We start from the raw sequence: 17,951 nt of genomic DNA, 5'->3' as shown, positions 1-17,951 counted from the left end.
AAAGGACTTTTTGTGAGTTGGGTAACTAAAAAGCTGTCTGTAGTCAAAAATACTTTGGAAATTAACAGGAGAAATTATTTACAAATTTCATTAAATGTCAGTTCTGGCTTGGCTTTAAAACCTGTATTGCCTCAGTTCTGCAAAAGGTTTTCACAGATCACAGCACTGTCCACTCTACAAACTGTATGCCCTAGAATAAACAGGTCTGAAAAGTAAATCACAGTTTGTTGACAAATGAATTTGTAAAAAGAACAGTTTACATCAGAAGGATCAAAGTCAGAGCCTTTATTAAATGTTCCTTCTCTAAACAGACTGCATTTAATCCCCCTTTCGCATCTGTGATTTCTAAGGCTATTTTAAATACTTCGTTTTACAGGGATTTTCAGTCTTCAGAACCGTCACAAGCAGCAAGTTAGCAGTACACAGAAACAATACAACTGAACTTTCACTGAGTCCTATTCCTGCCTCCCAGGGTGTGTGCAAAAACCAACAACACCTCCAGTAGTGGAGTTTATGCACAGACCCTGGAAAGGAAATAGTTGTCAACAGAGATTAAGCCTGATGTGCTCTAGCCACATCTCACAATTGGCCACAGCTGACCAGTGGTTAGTATGTCTGTCTCTTGCGCATTATCTGTTTCAAAAAGGGGACCAAATTTTTAATTTTCATCTAGTGTGGGTCTAATTAAGGCTATTCTGGTATACTTGATACTAAAATACTCTCTGGGAGTCCTTTTCATGAAATCCCATCAGAATTAACATTTTCAAAAATGAAAACATTTATAATAGGTGTTGGAGTTGAAATGCTGATGCAGCGGTTGGTTCAGTGTTTCCTGGTCTTCGGGAGCTTTATCACGTCAGGATAGTGTCATCGATCTGTTCCTCGGAGTCAGCCTGCCCAGCCAGCTTCCGCAGGGACCTCCTGCAGCTTTCATTGAGAAGCTCCAGGCTGGCAGCATCCAGAATCTTGGAAACTGACTGTGGAAGGGAGACAGCAACAGTTACCAACTCCTTACAGCACACCATTCAAAATTAGAGTGAGTGTAAGTGCCTTAGGCACTGTATCAACTAAAATCTTTCAAACGTCCCAGAAGTCCCCACCTGGTTTTACAATTCCAGAGCTATCCAAAACCAGGTCAGACTTAGAAAACAGGTCTGGAAATGGATACATAAAGTGGTCTATCCGAAATACTTCCTAACACGTTACACTGTGATCATCCAGGTGACCAAAGCAATGAATTATCAGTGCTAGTCGAGGGAACTCAGCACAGGGAAGGCTTTAGGAGGTGTGTTAAATGCCTCCATTCTATTAATGCTGCACTGTAAGGTTGTACAGAACAGCTGCTGCTGATGTCTTCAGAGCTTAGCATGAGAATGCTGCTGAAGATCTAAAAGAAAATGGGAACATGCCACTTAATCTATTTCATAAGAGACTTCCAGCACATTCTGAGGCTGCAGGCACCTCACAGACAAATGCAGAACAGGGTGACACAGCCTTACTACCAACAAGTATGGTTTTTTTATATGTCTCATACCTCAAGCACTTCTTCACCCGCTCTCATCTTCAGGAGGTTGACAATAGCCTGGTCACTGTAGGCTCTTACACTGGTGTTTTTGTCTTTTGTGTTGTCCAGAAGTGCTTTGAGAATTGGTTTAATTGTCTGAATATCCAATGGGGGAAGATGGCTTTTATTTGCCCACCAAATCATCTTTTCTGCAACTAACTTTATGTCACTGGATGAGTTCTGAAGACACTGAAGGAGACAAAGATACACTTCCACTTACATTCAGATATACCAAGAACATATATTTAAAGCAGTTGTTAATTTTTTTCTAATTTGATTATTTAAAACTATGCTAAGAAAAGCAGTTTTCAACTCACAGGTACACAAGATACACACTTGTTACCAGTTAAGTCTGACTAAGTTGTGTAAGAGAAGGTCAAACCTTGAAAACATGACAACTTTTCAATAGAAAATTTCTACATATGTAGTAGATGACAGTATCACATGTTCATCTCAGCTGTCTCAGGAAACGACAATGACCACTAAGTGCAGAAAAGCTGATAGTGTCAGCACCTCTACAACTCACTCAGCAACAACAGCCAAGCCAGTCTCTGGTTGGAACACTTGGTGCATTTGAACAGTGGATTTCACTTCAAAATTCAAAGAATGAGAGTTTTGTATTTTAACCTTAACCCATTTAAAACGTGAAAGCTAAGTCTGAATGTCACATGCATTATTAATGTGGTGATAAAGGTTTTGTGGCAACTGTGGTATTTTATATTTTAACACAATACTATTATATTTATATTAACATAGGAAAGTTGGACTTCAAACAAAAAGTCTGCTTTGAAGAATGTTGGCTGTATCATGTCAACTTGGCAGGTTTGGTATTTTTTCAAGTAAATTGCAAAGAAATGTAAAACCTGAAAATGTAACATGCTGCAGCATCACCCCTCTATCTATCCTTGTCTACCAAGAGGGATACTCAAGTGTATGGTGGGGTTTGGGGAGGGCAGACAACTAAAGAAATCAAAAAACCCTAGCCACACACCAAAAGAAACAAACAACCAATAAAGGAATTTTGAAGAAAAATATTTAAATATTTTAAACTGAAAAAATATGTTAATTTCAATGTTCTCAGGTCAGGTGAGTTTTGGTATTTGATTTCTAGCAAAGGCTGTTTGACCTTTAGCAATGTTAAAAACCTGACATCTTCCTCATAGTCATCTCTGCCTCTCTGCCAGCTGTTTGCTACTATAAAGGAAAAATGCATTTATAAGACTCAGGCTTGAGATTCAGCACAGAAGGCTCAGAAGCAAATTTCCATGTTAGAGCAGGGATGGCAGTGTTGTATTCACAGCTTCAAAGTAGGCTGATAGAGTGATTCTATCTGCACTCTGCCTCAAAAAGAAATTTCTAGATTTTCAGGGACTTGATAGACCCACCCATGAGTTAGGTCAAACAGAGATTCAGATCACACAAGAACACCAGCAGGTAGCTAACATGAAAATTCTTACCTTAATAAAGAGGCTGGAAAGTTTGGGAGGCAGGTTGCCTCCCTCTTCCATGTGGTATTTCATGAGAAAGCCCATCCCTCTGATGCCACTAACTGCAATGGGGATCTTCAACATAAAGACAAGAATTGGTATTACTACAGCACAGTTCAACAACAGCCTTTAAAACCAAACTCATGGTCTGTCAGTTTCTGCGGAAGGCTAAACCCATCTTTCAAAAGAACAGCAGCATTAAAAACATTGGGTTAATTATATTTGGTAATATAATGAAAAAATTCCAATGCAACCACGAGCCAAAAGAAATAAAGCAGCAGGCCCCACCAAGCCCACAAAATTCCTACCCCAAACTACTCATTCAACATCAGATTTAAACTCTCCCTTCTAAAATGAGCAATTTCCACTTCTTGCAAACTTGGTCTGTGAATGAGAACTCTCTAGGGAAACAGGAGTGTAATTTACTCCAAATGAAAGCTACTCTGCAGTTAAAGATTAAATAATCTTCATCTCCCCAGAGATCAGAACTCAAAGAACCAGAACAGTGGTGTAATTTCACCATAAAAACTGCATCTAGCCAAGGGAGAATCTTCAGATGGCACCTGGGGGTTTTTGTCCTGATTGGTTACACAGGAACCTGTTCACACACCTTTCAAAACTGCTCCCAACAAGAGCTTGCAACAGCACTCCCCCTGTGGGGCAGGACTCACCCTGTCAGCTGTGGCATTGCTGAAGATCATCTCCTGGACACTGCTGTAGTATTTTGGGGAGCACAGCTTGCCAGGAGTCACGTTCACAGCCACAGAGAGAGCCAGGCTCCGTCCGTGCCTCACCATCCAGTCAATGCCAGAGACATCTGCTGCAGAGGAAAGAACAGAACAATGGCAGGGCTCCTGCCATCTACTCCTCTTCATCTGAGAGGCTTTTGGCAGTTTGTCAATTCACTGCCATAAGAAACAATGAGCAGCATATGAAGCAATGCCCTGCTTCCTCCATTTCTCCCCAAAAGACACACAGACAGAGCTAAAATGCAACACCTTTTCCAGGCAGGAACACCACCTGGGCAGGCAGGGAAGCAGACACAAACAAGGGACTCTCTTGTTCAACTCAGATACTTCTGATGGTTCAAAATTAGACAAGCTTTGACTCTCTAATAAAATTTGTGTAAGTTATCTATAATTTGACCAGCCAACAGACTTCTTTTCTAAGCCTACAGGGGAGAGTAATCCGTAACACTCTCAAACATTGGGGTCCTTTAAAATGCACATTTTTTTCTGACTTGGAGGTAAATTAGTTACTTTTCCAAAAGCATGTGAAGCCATCAGATGTGGCCTATAATTAACATCAGCAACCTAAGACCACAGCGCTTTCCCAAAATGTGGGATGGCCCTCCTGTCCACCCTGCCTGAACATCCTGTCATGTCCAACTGTCCCTGTGTTGGCAACAGCAATTACTCAGCCATGCTAGGACTTTTATCAAGCCATCAGATAACAAATCCAGGGAAAGAAGTCTGGGCAACCCCAACTGACAACCAGTTACCTGTGCTTCCTGTGTACCAGAGTGCACGAATTAAGAGCCATGAGCAAAGAAAAGCACAAGAAAATACAGAGCAGAGATTCAGTCACAAAGTTAGCCTGAATCAATGGCTGAAAAGGAATCTTCCCTGCTTTCAGCATCTGTTCCAGTCCTGTAAAGAGCTTCACCTACCCAGTAAGTGCTGGTAGAGAACAGTGCTGAGCTCATCGTCGGACAGAAAGGCGCACAGCTCTGCCAGGCAGCCGGCCGAGGCCATGCGGGTGGCATCCTGACAGGGATGGGAGAACACAGAACATGGCTTGAGATCAACACAGCCCAGAGACAGGCAGCGAGAAAAACAAGTGTCAGAAGATGACAGGAAATAAAGAGGAGAAAATAAATAGTAGTATTTCACTCGTACTCCTGAGGATTTCTTTCAGTTCATTGTTTCTTGTACATAATGGAACTTAAAACCAAATCTAAGGTCAAAAGAGCCAGCAGAGAGACTGAAGAATTACAGATTTTATCTAAGTTTTGATTTGTTAAATGGAAAAGTCATAAAGATGAAATTCAGTGTTTTAAAAGATGAGCTCATAAGAGCTTCTTTAAATCTAGCCATCTCAGGATGAGCTGGTCTCTGTGATAAACTCTTACTACTCTTCATTTAATACTTCCAAGCTTTTGCTGGTTTGGCTTCCTTATGTGACCATCCCATTACTGTCCACTTCTCCCCCAAATTTATTTCTATTTCTAGCACGTCAACAGAATCATGTCTGTTGCAAAGACTGACATAAAAAATAAATTATTAGATTATTAATTTAATCTCCCTCATGTTACCATTGCTATCTGCTATATACAGAAGACCCTATATTAAACTGGGAGAAAAATCTGTCATTATCAGAAAAATTTCTCACACAGAATGATAAACCTCACCTGAGAGGCTACAAACACCATCCATGCATATAGTGAAGGCACTGCAGGCTTTCTCCAAGATAAAAAACAAATCCTGACTGCAGAGCTACCTGAAACCTGCTAGTGAGGAGCTGCAGGTCAAACCCACATATGCAGTTGCCAAGGAAACATTAAACTGGAGGCTTTTCAGAGTTACCAGGGACAGGTCAGGAATCTCCAATTCTTGACTGTGACTACATCATTAGTAATTTTCCCAGAAGTTATTTTAGATAGTAATTCTGTTAGAAAGCTCGGATTTTAAATTTAAGAACAAGACTGTCTGCAGCACGGGACCTTTGCAGGTGGCAGAAGCAGTACCTCATCATGTCCCAGCATCCCCAGCAGCACTGTGCTAATATTCTTCCTAATTGCAGCATCCACTTTAGCACCAGCTCCTCGTGTGACAAACCGAAGCGCTTGCAGCATCGTATCCCTGGAAGAGATCACATTCTACAGTCAGACACTGCCTCTCCCCCACCCTCCAAGAAAAGTTGGGCTCTGGATACCTGTAGATCCTTGCCCAGCAATTACACTGAGATGCCTTACAGTTTGGGGGAGTGATCCCCTCTACTGCTGGAGAATCCATCCTAGACAGTACTTCCATGTTTCTGTCTAACACAGCACAGATATTTTTTGTTTGTTCAAACATGAAAAAAATTACAATGTCAGGAAGTTCCTATCTTAGGGATCTGTGCCCGTAGGATACAAGAACAGCTGCCTTACTTCAGGTCAGACTGACAGTCAATACTGCCTTTTATCTGGAAGTGGGCTGCTTGGGGATGTGCAGGAGAGAACTGGGCAGACCCCCAGCACTCTTTCTCCTAAATACTCCCACAGCTCACCTGACACAGGAAGGCCCCATCACCCCCATTCCTGGTTTACAGTCCACTGCTTTCATTAATACATGCATCTTACTCTAACTGGGGGTTTTGTTCATTCATCCCAGCTCTTTCTTTCATCCTCAGTAAGCAGAAAGGTGTGAGCTGTCAGCTGCAGCTCACCTGATGGCAGAGTCATCACTGGAACGAATTCCATTCAGGAGCTCTGTGAAGAGAGGATCCACTTTGACATGGATGACAATGAGCTTCCCAAGAGCATCGGCAGCTTTAAGGCGAACAGCGCGGTTTGAGTCTTGCAGAGCCTTGGTGAACGTTGTTTGCAACTGGGGCAAAAACGGTTTCAGAGCAATCTCCACCTATTCCAGAGTGGAAGAAGGAAAAGTGGTGGGGTCAAGTATTAAAGAGCAGTTGGAGATCAAAGCCTGGAAACCTCTTCTACAGCAGTTTGTTATCAGAGAACCCTTGTTAAATCTAACGCGCTACTAGAACAGGAAAAACATGAAACAACAATTTACCACAAAACCTTTGACCTTTTCCAATCTAATTATCTTTTCTTCACACTGAAATACAAGGGTAGCGCTGAGAAATTTTACACTATCATGTACTCAGAGCACTGAATAAAAGCTCAGCTCTGTTCAAAGATATGTAAGATCTTTGCACTTAACAATACATAAAAATGGTGGATTCAGGTGAGATTAATTACATAGTGGATTTTAATCACTTGAAAGTGGGATCAGCATTTATCAATATTTCTAAGAAGCCCAGTGTTTCAGCTTTTTTTGTAGGCCAGAAGCTGCTGGAAGAATGCAATCCAGTTACAGTGCTATTCCTACATACCAAATCCACAGCAGCAGGCATCCCAGCTGTATTTACACGAACAGCAACAGGTATTTCTGAAGGTTTCCACGGAAAATGTTCACAAACCACAGTCCAATACTTTGAATCTTACCTTAGCTAAAAGCAGGCTTAGTGTTTCAAGCAGAGCCACCTTGACATTCCAGCTGAACCGATCTCCCAAGATTCGAATGAGTGGCCCAGTGATGCTCACCACAGATGGTTTGAGAGCTTCAGCTGAAGTCAGTTTTATAACCAGCCCTAAGGCCTTTGCTGCCTCTTCCTTCTGTTCTGGATTACCAGTTAAAACACCTTCCCGCAGCACCACAAGTATGGAAGTCACTCCCTGTCACGAAAATCGGATAAGAAAGCTTAGAAGCTAAGATGCAAGAAATATGTATCTTATTTTTGCTGCTATTATACACCAGATGCACAAACTTGGAGAGTTTCTCTCAATTTCCTGTTGACCTTCAGCTGCCTGATTCCACATTGACAGAGCTACTTTTATTTGGTTTGATTTCATGCCTCTCCGCCTTACTAAGCCAGTTGCTATGAGAAAAGTGGTGGCGGCTCAGGGAATTTTTAAACCAGAGAAATTTGGCACAGAAGTCCAGTGTTACTCCCCCACAAAAAGCAGCCAGTAACCATAACTTACGTGCATAACAGAACTGTCAGAGACCTCATTGCAAGAGGGGTCTTCTGTAGGGTTACTCAAGAGCTCTAACCTACAAAAAGTCCTCCAGTATACAGGTTTGGAAAGCCTAAATAGTCACTGCTTCTAATAGCTATAATATCAATCAGCTCTCCCCAAAGGTGGGGTATTGTGGCTGTGATGAATCTACACTCATTCTGATCCTTTACCTTCTTAGGAATACAGAATCCTGGCACATGCTCGCCCTTGGCCTCATTCCCTACAATCCGGATATCCCTGTGCAGGTCCTCAATGAGAGCAAGCTGGTTCCCAGCATCTAATTTCTGCAGGAGAGAGGGGTAAAAGAAAGATCAGGCAACACGACATCCAGATATCTTCTGTGAAGTCTTCTCAGGGCAGGCATTACTCCTGTAACCTTTTTAAGCTGCCTCTCACCTTGGTGATGGAATTAAGTGCATCCCAGCTTTCATTCAGAACTACAGGGTTGGTGTCATTAAACAGGCGAATCAAGCCTGAAACCAAGCTCCTGAGATGTCCAGTGTAGTCTGCTTTTGTCTTGGAGCAGTAGATATTCAGCATGACAGCTGCTGCCTGTCTCATGCCCAGCTCAGGGCTGCGGGTAGCTTCTAGCAGATCTTCAGTTATAATTCTTTGTCCAACATCATCTTCCACAGAGAGGATCACAGACTGGCAGTTTGCCATCTCCTGAAAAGTCCAAATTAACTTTACATTAGCTCTCAAACAGAACAAAGCCAAATTTAGCCCCAGGTTTCTCCATGTTATCCCCAGCACTGTCTCTTAGATAAATCCTACAACACACCCCACTTGCTAATTGTTTCTCATTAAAGACCTGGTCACATCACCATTAAAGGCTTGACTCAGTCCTGGTGCAGACATACAGGTATGACCAATTCTTAAAATTTAACAAGTGACCAAACTCTGCTGAACTGATTGCTCCAGCAGCTGCAGGAGGGCTAATTTACAAAAATTAGAGTAGCTCAGTCTCCCCCATCTTACTCACCCATGAGAGACTGTGAGTCTTGTCAGATAACATTCTTCTGATTTAGGTGGTTTAATGCTGTGCGTCACAGCCCTAATTACAAGCACGTCTGTGGGTACATTAGAGATCTCCAGGCAGACTTGGGGCTAGAAGCTGATCTAATGGGTATCCACAGCAGAAAGGCAACAGGACTCTGTCACTCCTTTCTAATTCACCAACTGATTATGAAAATGTCTGTCCACAGTCACAACTCCAGGATGTTCTCTGGAGTCCAAACACCAGATGTTTTGGAAAGCAGTACGTGAGGAGTGCAGCATGCAAAATAGGAGATTTCCTCCCTGCAGCCCTTTAGTCTCTCAGTCTTCTACACCAAGAATAAATACAAAGTTAACTAGACTTTCTGGCAGTTCTCCAGGAATAAGCAAACTGAGAATTGTATCTTGTAGCAGGCCAAGGAGACTTTTAAATGGATACAAATAGATTTGGAAAGCATACGTTTTTTGACTCACAGTATGCCACCAGGCAATAAGACTCATCCTGGAGAAGCTAATGGACTGAATTAAACATGCAATCTGTGAATCTAGAGAACACAGATTCTGGGATGGGAAGTAAACCTGGTGCACTATCTTCAGGCAACCTGTCACAACAAAGAGTTGAGCTGTGCTACTTGCCAATTGCTCTTCACTGGTGCCCAGCTTCTCTTTGAGTGCAGACATCATGGCAGGCAGGATGACACTCAAATGCCGTGTCAGAGCATCCCCTGCCACTGAGGAGAGGAAAGCCAGCACCCGGGTGTTCACTGGGGGGGTAGTCAGCTACAAAAATAAAAAATAACAAAAACAACACCAAAAACTGAGACAAGCAGAAAGTTTTTTCAGGAGTCTCACTTTCTCTACAACATGAAATATTTATGCATCACAAGCCAAATAACAATGTTTTGAGCACAAAATCAGAAGAAAATTTCAGACTATGCTCTCTCTTCTGCTGTATTGGTCCAGAGAAAACTGGCAGCAAGCAGAGGAAACAGCACAAATATCACATTTAAAATTTATTTCCCATTGTACCTTTGGCACCAAGTAAGGCAGCACCACACGGCTCTTGACAGCCATAACTTGTTTAAGACCATCCACAGCAAAGTCAGCTGTCTCTTCATTATCCTACAGGGAAACAGAAAGAGAGAAACCTGAGAAATGATCAGTGACACACTAAGCTAAGCCCTGTTTCAAGGGACAATTTTACATGTGATCATAAAAACAAAACCAAGTTCTTCTATTAAAAAATGTTCTCATATTCTCATAGTCCCTAGAAAAACCCAAACCAAGCTCTTCTGTCACATCAGAAAGATTTTCCATTTCAGGCATAGTGGCCAAGCAACTTCATAGGGTGACAGTGGCAATTCCATCACAGAGCCAGCTGTAGCAATTCTCAGGCCTAGGCTTAAGCCATAACCGCTTCCCTACCACTGCCTAGGATGACTCCAGGAGGAGACAAAATACTGCTGCCATTCCCTGGTTGGTCTGCCACTACAATCCTCCTGCTCCTTTAAGTTAATTATTCAAAACTTGTCCCACAATGTCATTAATCAGGCTGTTGACTAATGCTGAGCAATGCTCACCAGCTGCTTCAGCAAGAAGGGCAGGATGTCTTCAAGAGCCTGATGGCCAATTGTTGAGTGCAGCTGTTCAAATGTTTTGGCTGCAGCCTCTCGAACTTCTTCCAGAGGGTCACACAGCGCTTTTCTCACTGTAGGAACCAGGGACTCAGAGAAAAGCAGCACCTGTGGATGAAGAGATAAAATTACAGAACATCTAAAGCACAACAGACACACATATCTCAGTAAAGTAGTAAAGAATGCAGAATTTGCACAACTGAAACTAAACTGCAGTTTGCTTGGAATAATATTGGAAGAAAAGTAAAATCCACCAGCAGGAATAGTTGCAGTGCTCTAAGGCTACCTAGTGGAAGATTTCTAGTATTGTATCTCATAAAAGGCAATGTTTAAATTTACTGACTGATACAAATTCATACAAATTGCCTGAGCAGCAACTCAGTGTTAGTTACAAGCCCTGACTTCAAACCACAGAACAAGTCCAGCACTAGCTGTGTTTTTCTGTCTCAAGTGCAATACCTGCACCATAACATCAATACCTGGGAGAAATGGGAATTTCACCTGGCACATGTGACTCACCGCATCTCTGCTGGTTGATTTCATGATCTCACTCAAACCAATGCAGACTCCTTGCCTCTCATCACTCTTGTCTGATCTCAGTCCATCTTCCAGGATAGGAATGATTTCAGGGAGGATCTTCTCCCCTAACTTTCGGACAAGGTCTCCCAATGTCCGTGCTGCAACCTGTCCCCAAAAATGTATTAATTATTTTCCTTTTTCATAAAACTTAAGAAGGTGAACTGTGAGCAAACATTCACTTTTGACCAAAAGCTACTGTTCCTAGTGCAGACAGAGTGTAGGAATGGAAACAGTATTACAAATAACCATCAAAAAATAGTTTTAGTGTCTTCACAACCTCTGTTGCCTTCAGTAGAGAATTCAGACGTGCTTATGCTCGGAACAGTTAAACTGATGACAGCTTTGGAGTTACTTATAGAGAAGAATTATCCTCTGTTTATCAGGAGGTATTTTCTACAGTCACCTGCATGATCAGGAAGGCACAACTTAATTCCTCACCGTTCGTTTATCTGCACAAGTACTGGCCAGGAATTTCAGCAGAAGCCCAAAGAGTGTTGGCAGGATTTCCCGCAGCGTGCGAGGAGTGTTTGAGACAACGATTTTCCAGACGTGTAAGGAGGCCTGGCGCACCACCAGCTGCGTGTCCGAGCGGCCCATGTACAGCCCTGCCAGCACCCTGTTCCTCCTCTCCACTCCCAGAGCATTAATGATAGCCTGGAAAGAAACAGCACAGAATTGTATTATCTGCCCCTGAAATCTATAAAAAGAACAGAATACATGATTATTTAGTATGTTTTTCCAGCAGGCTGTCCATGCTGATTCAAAAGAAGAGAATTTGAAAAAAATAAAGGCACAACAGGCAAGAACAGCTTTACCTTGTTTGACTGGGCTGTTCCAAAGTTGTCATCCTCTGAGGCAGTTTCTGTTGTCATTTTTCCAGTGACTCCTGAGATATGGAATAGAAGATCCCCAAGGAGCTGAACTGAGCTAAACCTGGCAACAGGAGCAAGTCAAGTGTTACAAACAGGGTGCTCAGGCAGTACCTGTCCAATTCTGACAGGATGTCAGCTACAGACTGGAGCCAAATGTGAAGCACAGCTGGGTCTGCACTGAAATGCTGCATGGGCTGATGTGTCACATCAGTCTGCCGACATGGCTGAAAGCAGCATGATAAAGAGAAAGGGAAGGAATGAATTCCAAACTGGAAGGGCTGAGAGAATTTTCAAATCAAAGCAATGAATCCAAGAATAGCCTTGACTCTAAAAAGGAACAAGACATTGCCTGCATGTGTCTAACCCAAATGACATTCACCTGGGGCAAGAGTACTTAGCAGCACTCAGCTGGCACAAATCATTTAGTGCAGCTAATTTCTGAGTAACTGCTAGTGGCTGTAAGTTCTCCACTGCGCATCTTCATACACAGGAGAACAATAACTTGCTCAGCATTTGGAGAAATGAAAAACAGTACACAAGGGCTAAGTATTGCCACATCAACTGCCTTGGAAGTGCATTTCAGAGTCACCGCCAGAATTAATAATCCAGCATGAATGCTCTGCAGGTAGTAGGAAACCTGATCCAGCCTGGCAGGGCTTTGCAGACTCAAGTGCTGTAAGGCATCCTAATCAAATCAACAAGCAAAAAGATACACTTGTTTTTGCTTCACAGGAGGTCTCTGCATTTTTCTGAGGAGAAACACAGAGCCTAAATCACACCAGGTTTTCAAGCATGGAAGAGAAACATTTGTGGCTAAGCTGGTTCTGTCTTACCTTATCCTCCACAAGTCATCAAAGAGCCCATCCTCGAGCTGTGGCAGGAGCAGAGCGATGGCAGTCTCGGCGTACATGCTGATGATTCGCTGCCCCGCGCGCAGCGCCGTGTCCCGCACAAACTCGTTCTCGTCTGCCAGGGCCTGCACACGGGCACAAAAGGGGCTCAGAAAACTCAGCCTTTCAGCACAATACACAAAAGCAACAGGAGGAAAACAAACCAATGTTTTCTCTCTCCACCATGAAAACCGAATGAACTATGGAGTTGTGAATGCACAAAGATGACTTCAAAAAAATGACTAGTGACCACAAGTAAGAGACAAGCTAGTAACTTAGGAGAAATCATTTATAATTTAAATTCCCTTTCTTTTTTGTAGTAGTCCAGCCAAGCTGGACAAGTCTCTGCACATCCCACAATTATCAATAATTTTACTTAAAATATTCTGGTGGCTTATTTTGATTCTGTGATAAATAAAATTCTTCAGTTTTGCTACGTACCTTAAGGATACAAGGAATGATGGGACCAACATAGGGAGTGAACTTGTCTCCAAAGGTAATTGGCAGGTAGTTGAACATCATAATATAACCATCTCGTACATGTGGAGCAATATCCACTTTACTGGCAGTTGCTACAATCTCTGGCATAAGTTTCTCCAGCTTTTCTACCCCCAAACCAGCCATAACCTCAGCCAGACCTGGGGAAAAAAAGCAGGGAACTGAACTGATACACACAAAAAACAAACAGCTAATTTGATTTAATATGAGAAGACCTGAGTTCAGTGCTCACACACAGCTGTCCCCACCTTGAGCAGCACCAGAGCGATCCACTGAGCTCTGCTCATATGTCAGTGTCTCCATCAGCCACGGCAACAAATCCTCAAAGCACGACTCTCCCATACCCTTCACCATGGCCCCCAGGGCCTTTGCAGACACTGTGCGCACCTAACGGACAAGAGAAACAGAGATCTGCAAAACGTCCAGTCAAGGTGCTACAGATGTGCCAGACTGATTAGGACAATATTTAACCTAATGCACTGAAAGACAGACTGTGTTTGTACAAAAGACTTACCTCAGGTACAGGATCCAACAGAGAGGCCTTCAGTCCAGGGGTCACACTGGGTAGGTACGGAGCCAGATCCTAAAACAAAGAGGCTGAAAAGTCAGAACCAGATTCAAAATGAGAGAAAACATAGTCACCTTCATGTAAAGGACATTAACCCCTTATAATCACCAAATATCCTTAACATCCTGAGAGTTTAATTAGCTGCTCTCACAATACTGCAGACAAGCATAGTGAATTATTTTGCAAGTCCAAGAACACCACTTCTGTGCAGATCACACAAAACCTTTTTAATGCTCACTCACAACCCAGCAGTTTGTGTCTTAGGAAAATCCAACACTCTTAACATTTACACAAGGTTTAAATGTAGAGATTATCAGCACAAAAATTAAACACAGATCTTTAGCCTACAGTCAGGTCCTACAAATACTTTTCAAACAAACCCTGGATCCATTTGTTAGCAGCTGATCTGTGTTTCACTTGTTTGTTTGTTGAGGCATTTCTTATATGGTAAAAATTACAAGACCTTTTTGCAGGGATAAACTGGTAATAACTAGATGACCAAAGCTGACAGTCTTAAGGACCTCAGAACTGTCACTATCCTTACAGTCATCTGCTCATTTACATACATTTAATTAAGAAGTTGCATACATGCTAGTGTTTTCTATCTTAACAGCAAAATCTCCAAGCCAAATAAATTGTCTCTAGTGCTTGTCACAGTGATCAGTTTGAGGGGCTTTTTCAGCACTGTACCTTCTGGTCAGTCAGGGAGTACATGTTCCCAATGATCTGGGCAGCCATTTTCCTGGTGTCTGTGGAACGATCCTGAAAAGCTCTCTGAACAATTGGCATGATCAGGGCTAAGGATGGAGCATCAATGAAATGGACAAATTTGGTATCCAGTAGAGTCTGCAAACACTTCTGAGTCTTCCTGGAGGGGTCAGTAAGAGCATCCAACAGAACTGGAGCAATTGCTGAATGTTTTTAAAAAGGAGAGAAAAGACTTTATTTGTACATGAACCAAAAAAGGAACAGCATGAGCTGGTGTTGGGGATGAGCTCTCATGGGGTGTTGTAGGCAACAAGCAGCACAAGGACAATCTATTAATATCAGATGAAAAAATGGACAGGAACATTTAAAAAGCCTGGAGGCAGACAGCTGCTTTTAAAGTTTCATGTTTTACTTCTGCAGGATTAGTTTCATTTCTATACGAATTTGCATTTAATCCTAAATATCATGAACCTAAACCTTGCTATTATAAACCACAGTCACATCAGGACATTGGAGATGCACAGACAGGTCTTACCCAGGATCTCTGGATTCCTGATGACAGACCCAATCTGCCTAAGAGCCTGCTGCCCTGCATTCTGCACCTTCACATGGGAATCTGTCAGCACTTCAGTGAGTTTGGGCACGATGTTGGGTAAACAGGAAGAGAGTTGTTTGGGAGCACAGTATGCCATAGCCCCCAGCAATTCCACTGAGCCTGTGAAGAAAGTACACCAAGAAAAAAAAGACAAAAGAAAAGACAAAACACAGTATTAAGAACTGATGTAGGATGATGATCACATTTACTTCAAACTCAAATCTTCCAGTCAGAGAATACAAAGAAAGGCTGAAATGCATTAAGTCACTCTATGCCACCTAAAGACACCAAAAAATACTTTTATTCTGTACAAGGGCGAAGGAATATGTTAGGAAAATTACGGGTTCTGAAGTACAACTATAGAGATGGGATACAAACTGTCCCTTGAATATGCCAGGGGAAAAAGGTTACTCAAATGTGTCAGGGAACACAGCTATAAAAAGCTGGAGAAGTTCCACAGTCCGTTATCAGACAATAAACCATCATGGCCATGTGTAGGGGTGAAGGAATACACAAGGGGGATGACAGCAAAGGGAACTGTGGGTCACTCTCAGTCACGTCAGGTGCATATTGGTCCATACCAGCTTTAGTTCTCCAAGATTCCTCTTCTAGTGCCGCAAGAAGTGATGGCAAAACCAGCTTCACTCCATGAGTACTCAGATTGCTCATTACAGCTTTGGCACAGTCATCTGCAGCCTCCAAGGAGAAGAGAACACTTACAAACTGTGACACAACACTGTTTTCCTTCCTCTGAGACTCTCTGGGAACAAAGCCTCCATGTAAATAGTGTCTCACTACAATGATGCAGCTGGCTAAGTAGCTCCCAATTAATGGCCAATGAAATCAGATGCTTTCAGTTACTAAGAAGATCAAATCGTTATTAGTGGTACCTCAAGGGATAGGTCACCTTCTCTAGTTGCCTTGTTACAAACAGGATTTGCATCCATATGCATTCCATCTGGGTTTTTTAACACTGTGATAGCAGAAATTTCAAGCACCTTACCTCTCGCACGTACTGGTTCCCATCTCCAAAACAAAGCAGCAGGTGAGGCAGCACATGAACAACATAGGGCTCAAACAGCTTCCCAAGCATGCTGCAGAGCATCTCGAAGGCAAACAGAGCCCCTAAAAACCCAAAAAGGACAGTCAGAGGAAAACACAACTTCATTTAAGCAGGATGGGAAAAGAAGATAAAATTTGCCAAATATTGTTCCAAAAGCACTCAAGTCTCACAGCTGAAAGTCTCTTGCTTTCTTGCCCTTGTGGCTTGTGCTGTAGTAGGGATTTGTGGCCTCAGAAAAGGAGCTCTCCCCCAGCAATACCTGCCTTTGGAAACAGGAGAGGGGGGCACATCCTTATGGTCTAGGACTAGAAATCCTTCCACTGCAATATGAATTGAGCAATTTTGGGACACTATACACAACCAACGGCCTCACAAGAGATACTTCCCATTTCTTTCTTGCCAAACTTTAGTAAAATAAATGTAGCTAAACCAAACACAGGGGTGCAGGAACTTCACCTGACCACAGTGGTAGTAGGTACAAGAGAAGTGTGAGTATGTGGAGGGAAAAGCTCCTGTCCCTTACCCTCTCGCCGGCGGAAGTTCTTCTTGTCCTGGATGGCATCAGTCAGCGTGGTCATCATCTCCTGCTGCTTGAGAGAGAGGATGCCCAGGCCTTTCACCAGGCCTGCCAGACCATAGGCTGCACCTTTGCGCTCAGCATACTTATCAGACTCCAACAGCAACTGCATCAGCTTCTGGATCATTCCTCCTGCATCTTCCTTAATTGCAGGCACCAGAGGTGGTAAACAGCTTGCCACTGACTCTTGAACCTATAAAACAATCCACCAGCCACCAGATCATAAAACAGTCATTACCAACATAAATTCCCCTTACAAGGCACAGAAAGTGAAACCTTTCTGCCACCATTTTTCATCTCTCTGCCATCCCTAACAGTATCCTGGTGTTAACCTGCCTATGTGTGGAACCTGACAACTCCTCCCAAAGGCACCTACCTGCTGAGATGGGGTGGACAAGGCTGCTATCAGTTTGCCAACAATTGGTTTCACTTTAGGGTCACTCTTGTCCAGATGTTTTGCCAGTGACCCCATGAGAATGACCACGCTTTGCCTGACAGCATCATAACTGGCATCATTAGGAGCATTTTTCAGGAATTCTTCAAACACTGGCAAGAGAGAGTTAACATTGTCCTGAAAAACAAAACCACAGAACTTGCCACTAGAGTCCACTCAGAATGAGATTTGCTATGCTCAGTGGACTTGTTTGTTCTTCTCTGAGCCAACAACTGAACAATCACACTGTATTTACAGTTCATTTAATGTGTCACATCACATAAGACCTTGTACCATCCCGACAGACAACAAATATTTCCTGCTAGAGAGAAATCAGTTCTTCAAAATTAGAATCCCCAAGCCTGCCAGCATGATGTTCTGCCAGAAGCAACACAAGCTCCCAGGCCTGGACATCAGTGCCCGCTTCTCTGCTTGCCCCATTTGCCAAGGGAGAGCAGAAACATCAAACTTCACATTGTTTTTCTAAGAAACACAATGAAAGAACGAATAATATGAAAATACCCCAATTGTCTTGGGCTAAACTAAAAAGTACAGACATCTGTCCAGAGGTGACTGGCACATGTGTGGAAATCAGAAGCTGAGCAATTCACACCCTGCACACCTTCCCCATCTGACACTGGGGAAGAGCTGGGGAAGAGCTGGCAGGGAGAAGGATGGTCCTCAGCTCCTCAATG

At 42.9% G+C, this 17,951-nt stretch overlaps 1 protein-coding gene across 2 annotated transcripts in view; it reads right to left on the bottom strand.

The window, feature by feature from the left end:
* Positions 1-255: 255 nt before the first annotated feature.
* Positions 256-17,951, bottom strand: part of GCN1 (GCN1 activator of EIF2AK4) — a 38,432-nt gene continuing 20,736 nt past the window's right edge. The window contains exons 33-58 of one of the 2 annotated variants that reach the window (XM_030958717.1): positions 17,200-17,394; positions 16,770-17,016; positions 16,187-16,308; positions 15,765-15,879; positions 15,124-15,303; positions 14,571-14,791; positions 13,827-13,895; positions 13,561-13,699; positions 13,256-13,452; positions 12,758-12,900; positions 11,868-11,985; positions 11,491-11,706; positions 10,993-11,157; positions 10,420-10,581; positions 9,869-9,961; positions 9,476-9,619; positions 8,240-8,509; positions 8,014-8,127; positions 7,268-7,498; positions 6,481-6,674; positions 5,798-5,912; positions 4,721-4,817; positions 3,723-3,868; positions 3,022-3,126; positions 1,535-1,753; positions 256-977 (exon numbers count right to left, since the gene is read on the bottom strand). In XM_030958717.1, the coding sequence (XP_030814577.1) occupies positions 852-977; positions 1,535-1,753; positions 3,022-3,126; positions 3,723-3,868; positions 4,721-4,817; positions 5,798-5,912; positions 6,481-6,674; positions 7,268-7,498; positions 8,014-8,127; positions 8,240-8,509; positions 9,476-9,619; positions 9,869-9,961; positions 10,420-10,581; positions 10,993-11,157; positions 11,491-11,706; positions 11,868-11,985; positions 12,758-12,900; positions 13,256-13,452; positions 13,561-13,699; positions 13,827-13,895; positions 14,571-14,791; positions 15,124-15,303; positions 15,765-15,879; positions 16,187-16,308; positions 16,770-17,016; positions 17,200-17,394 (4,143 nt within the window). In that variant the 3' untranslated portion in view covers positions 256-851. Of the gene's footprint in view, positions 978-1,534; positions 1,754-3,021; positions 3,127-3,722; positions 3,872-4,720; positions 4,818-5,797; positions 5,913-6,480; positions 6,675-7,267; positions 7,499-8,013; positions 8,128-8,239; positions 8,510-9,475; positions 9,620-9,868; positions 9,962-10,419; positions 10,582-10,992; positions 11,158-11,490; positions 11,707-11,867; positions 11,986-12,757; positions 12,901-13,255; positions 13,453-13,560; positions 13,700-13,826; positions 13,896-14,570; positions 14,792-15,123; positions 15,304-15,764; positions 15,880-16,186; positions 16,309-16,769; positions 17,017-17,199; positions 17,395-17,951 lie in introns of both variants that reach the window. The other variant, XM_030958716.1, reaches the window with a different exon arrangement.

Source organism: Camarhynchus parvulus, chromosome 15, assembly GCF_901933205.1.
Source record: "Camarhynchus parvulus chromosome 15, STF_HiC, whole genome shotgun sequence".
NCBI lineage: Eukaryota > Metazoa > Chordata > Aves > Passeriformes > Thraupidae > Camarhynchus > Camarhynchus parvulus.
Note: the sequence above shows the minus strand (reverse complement) of the source record. Positions and strands in the feature narration are given on the sequence as shown.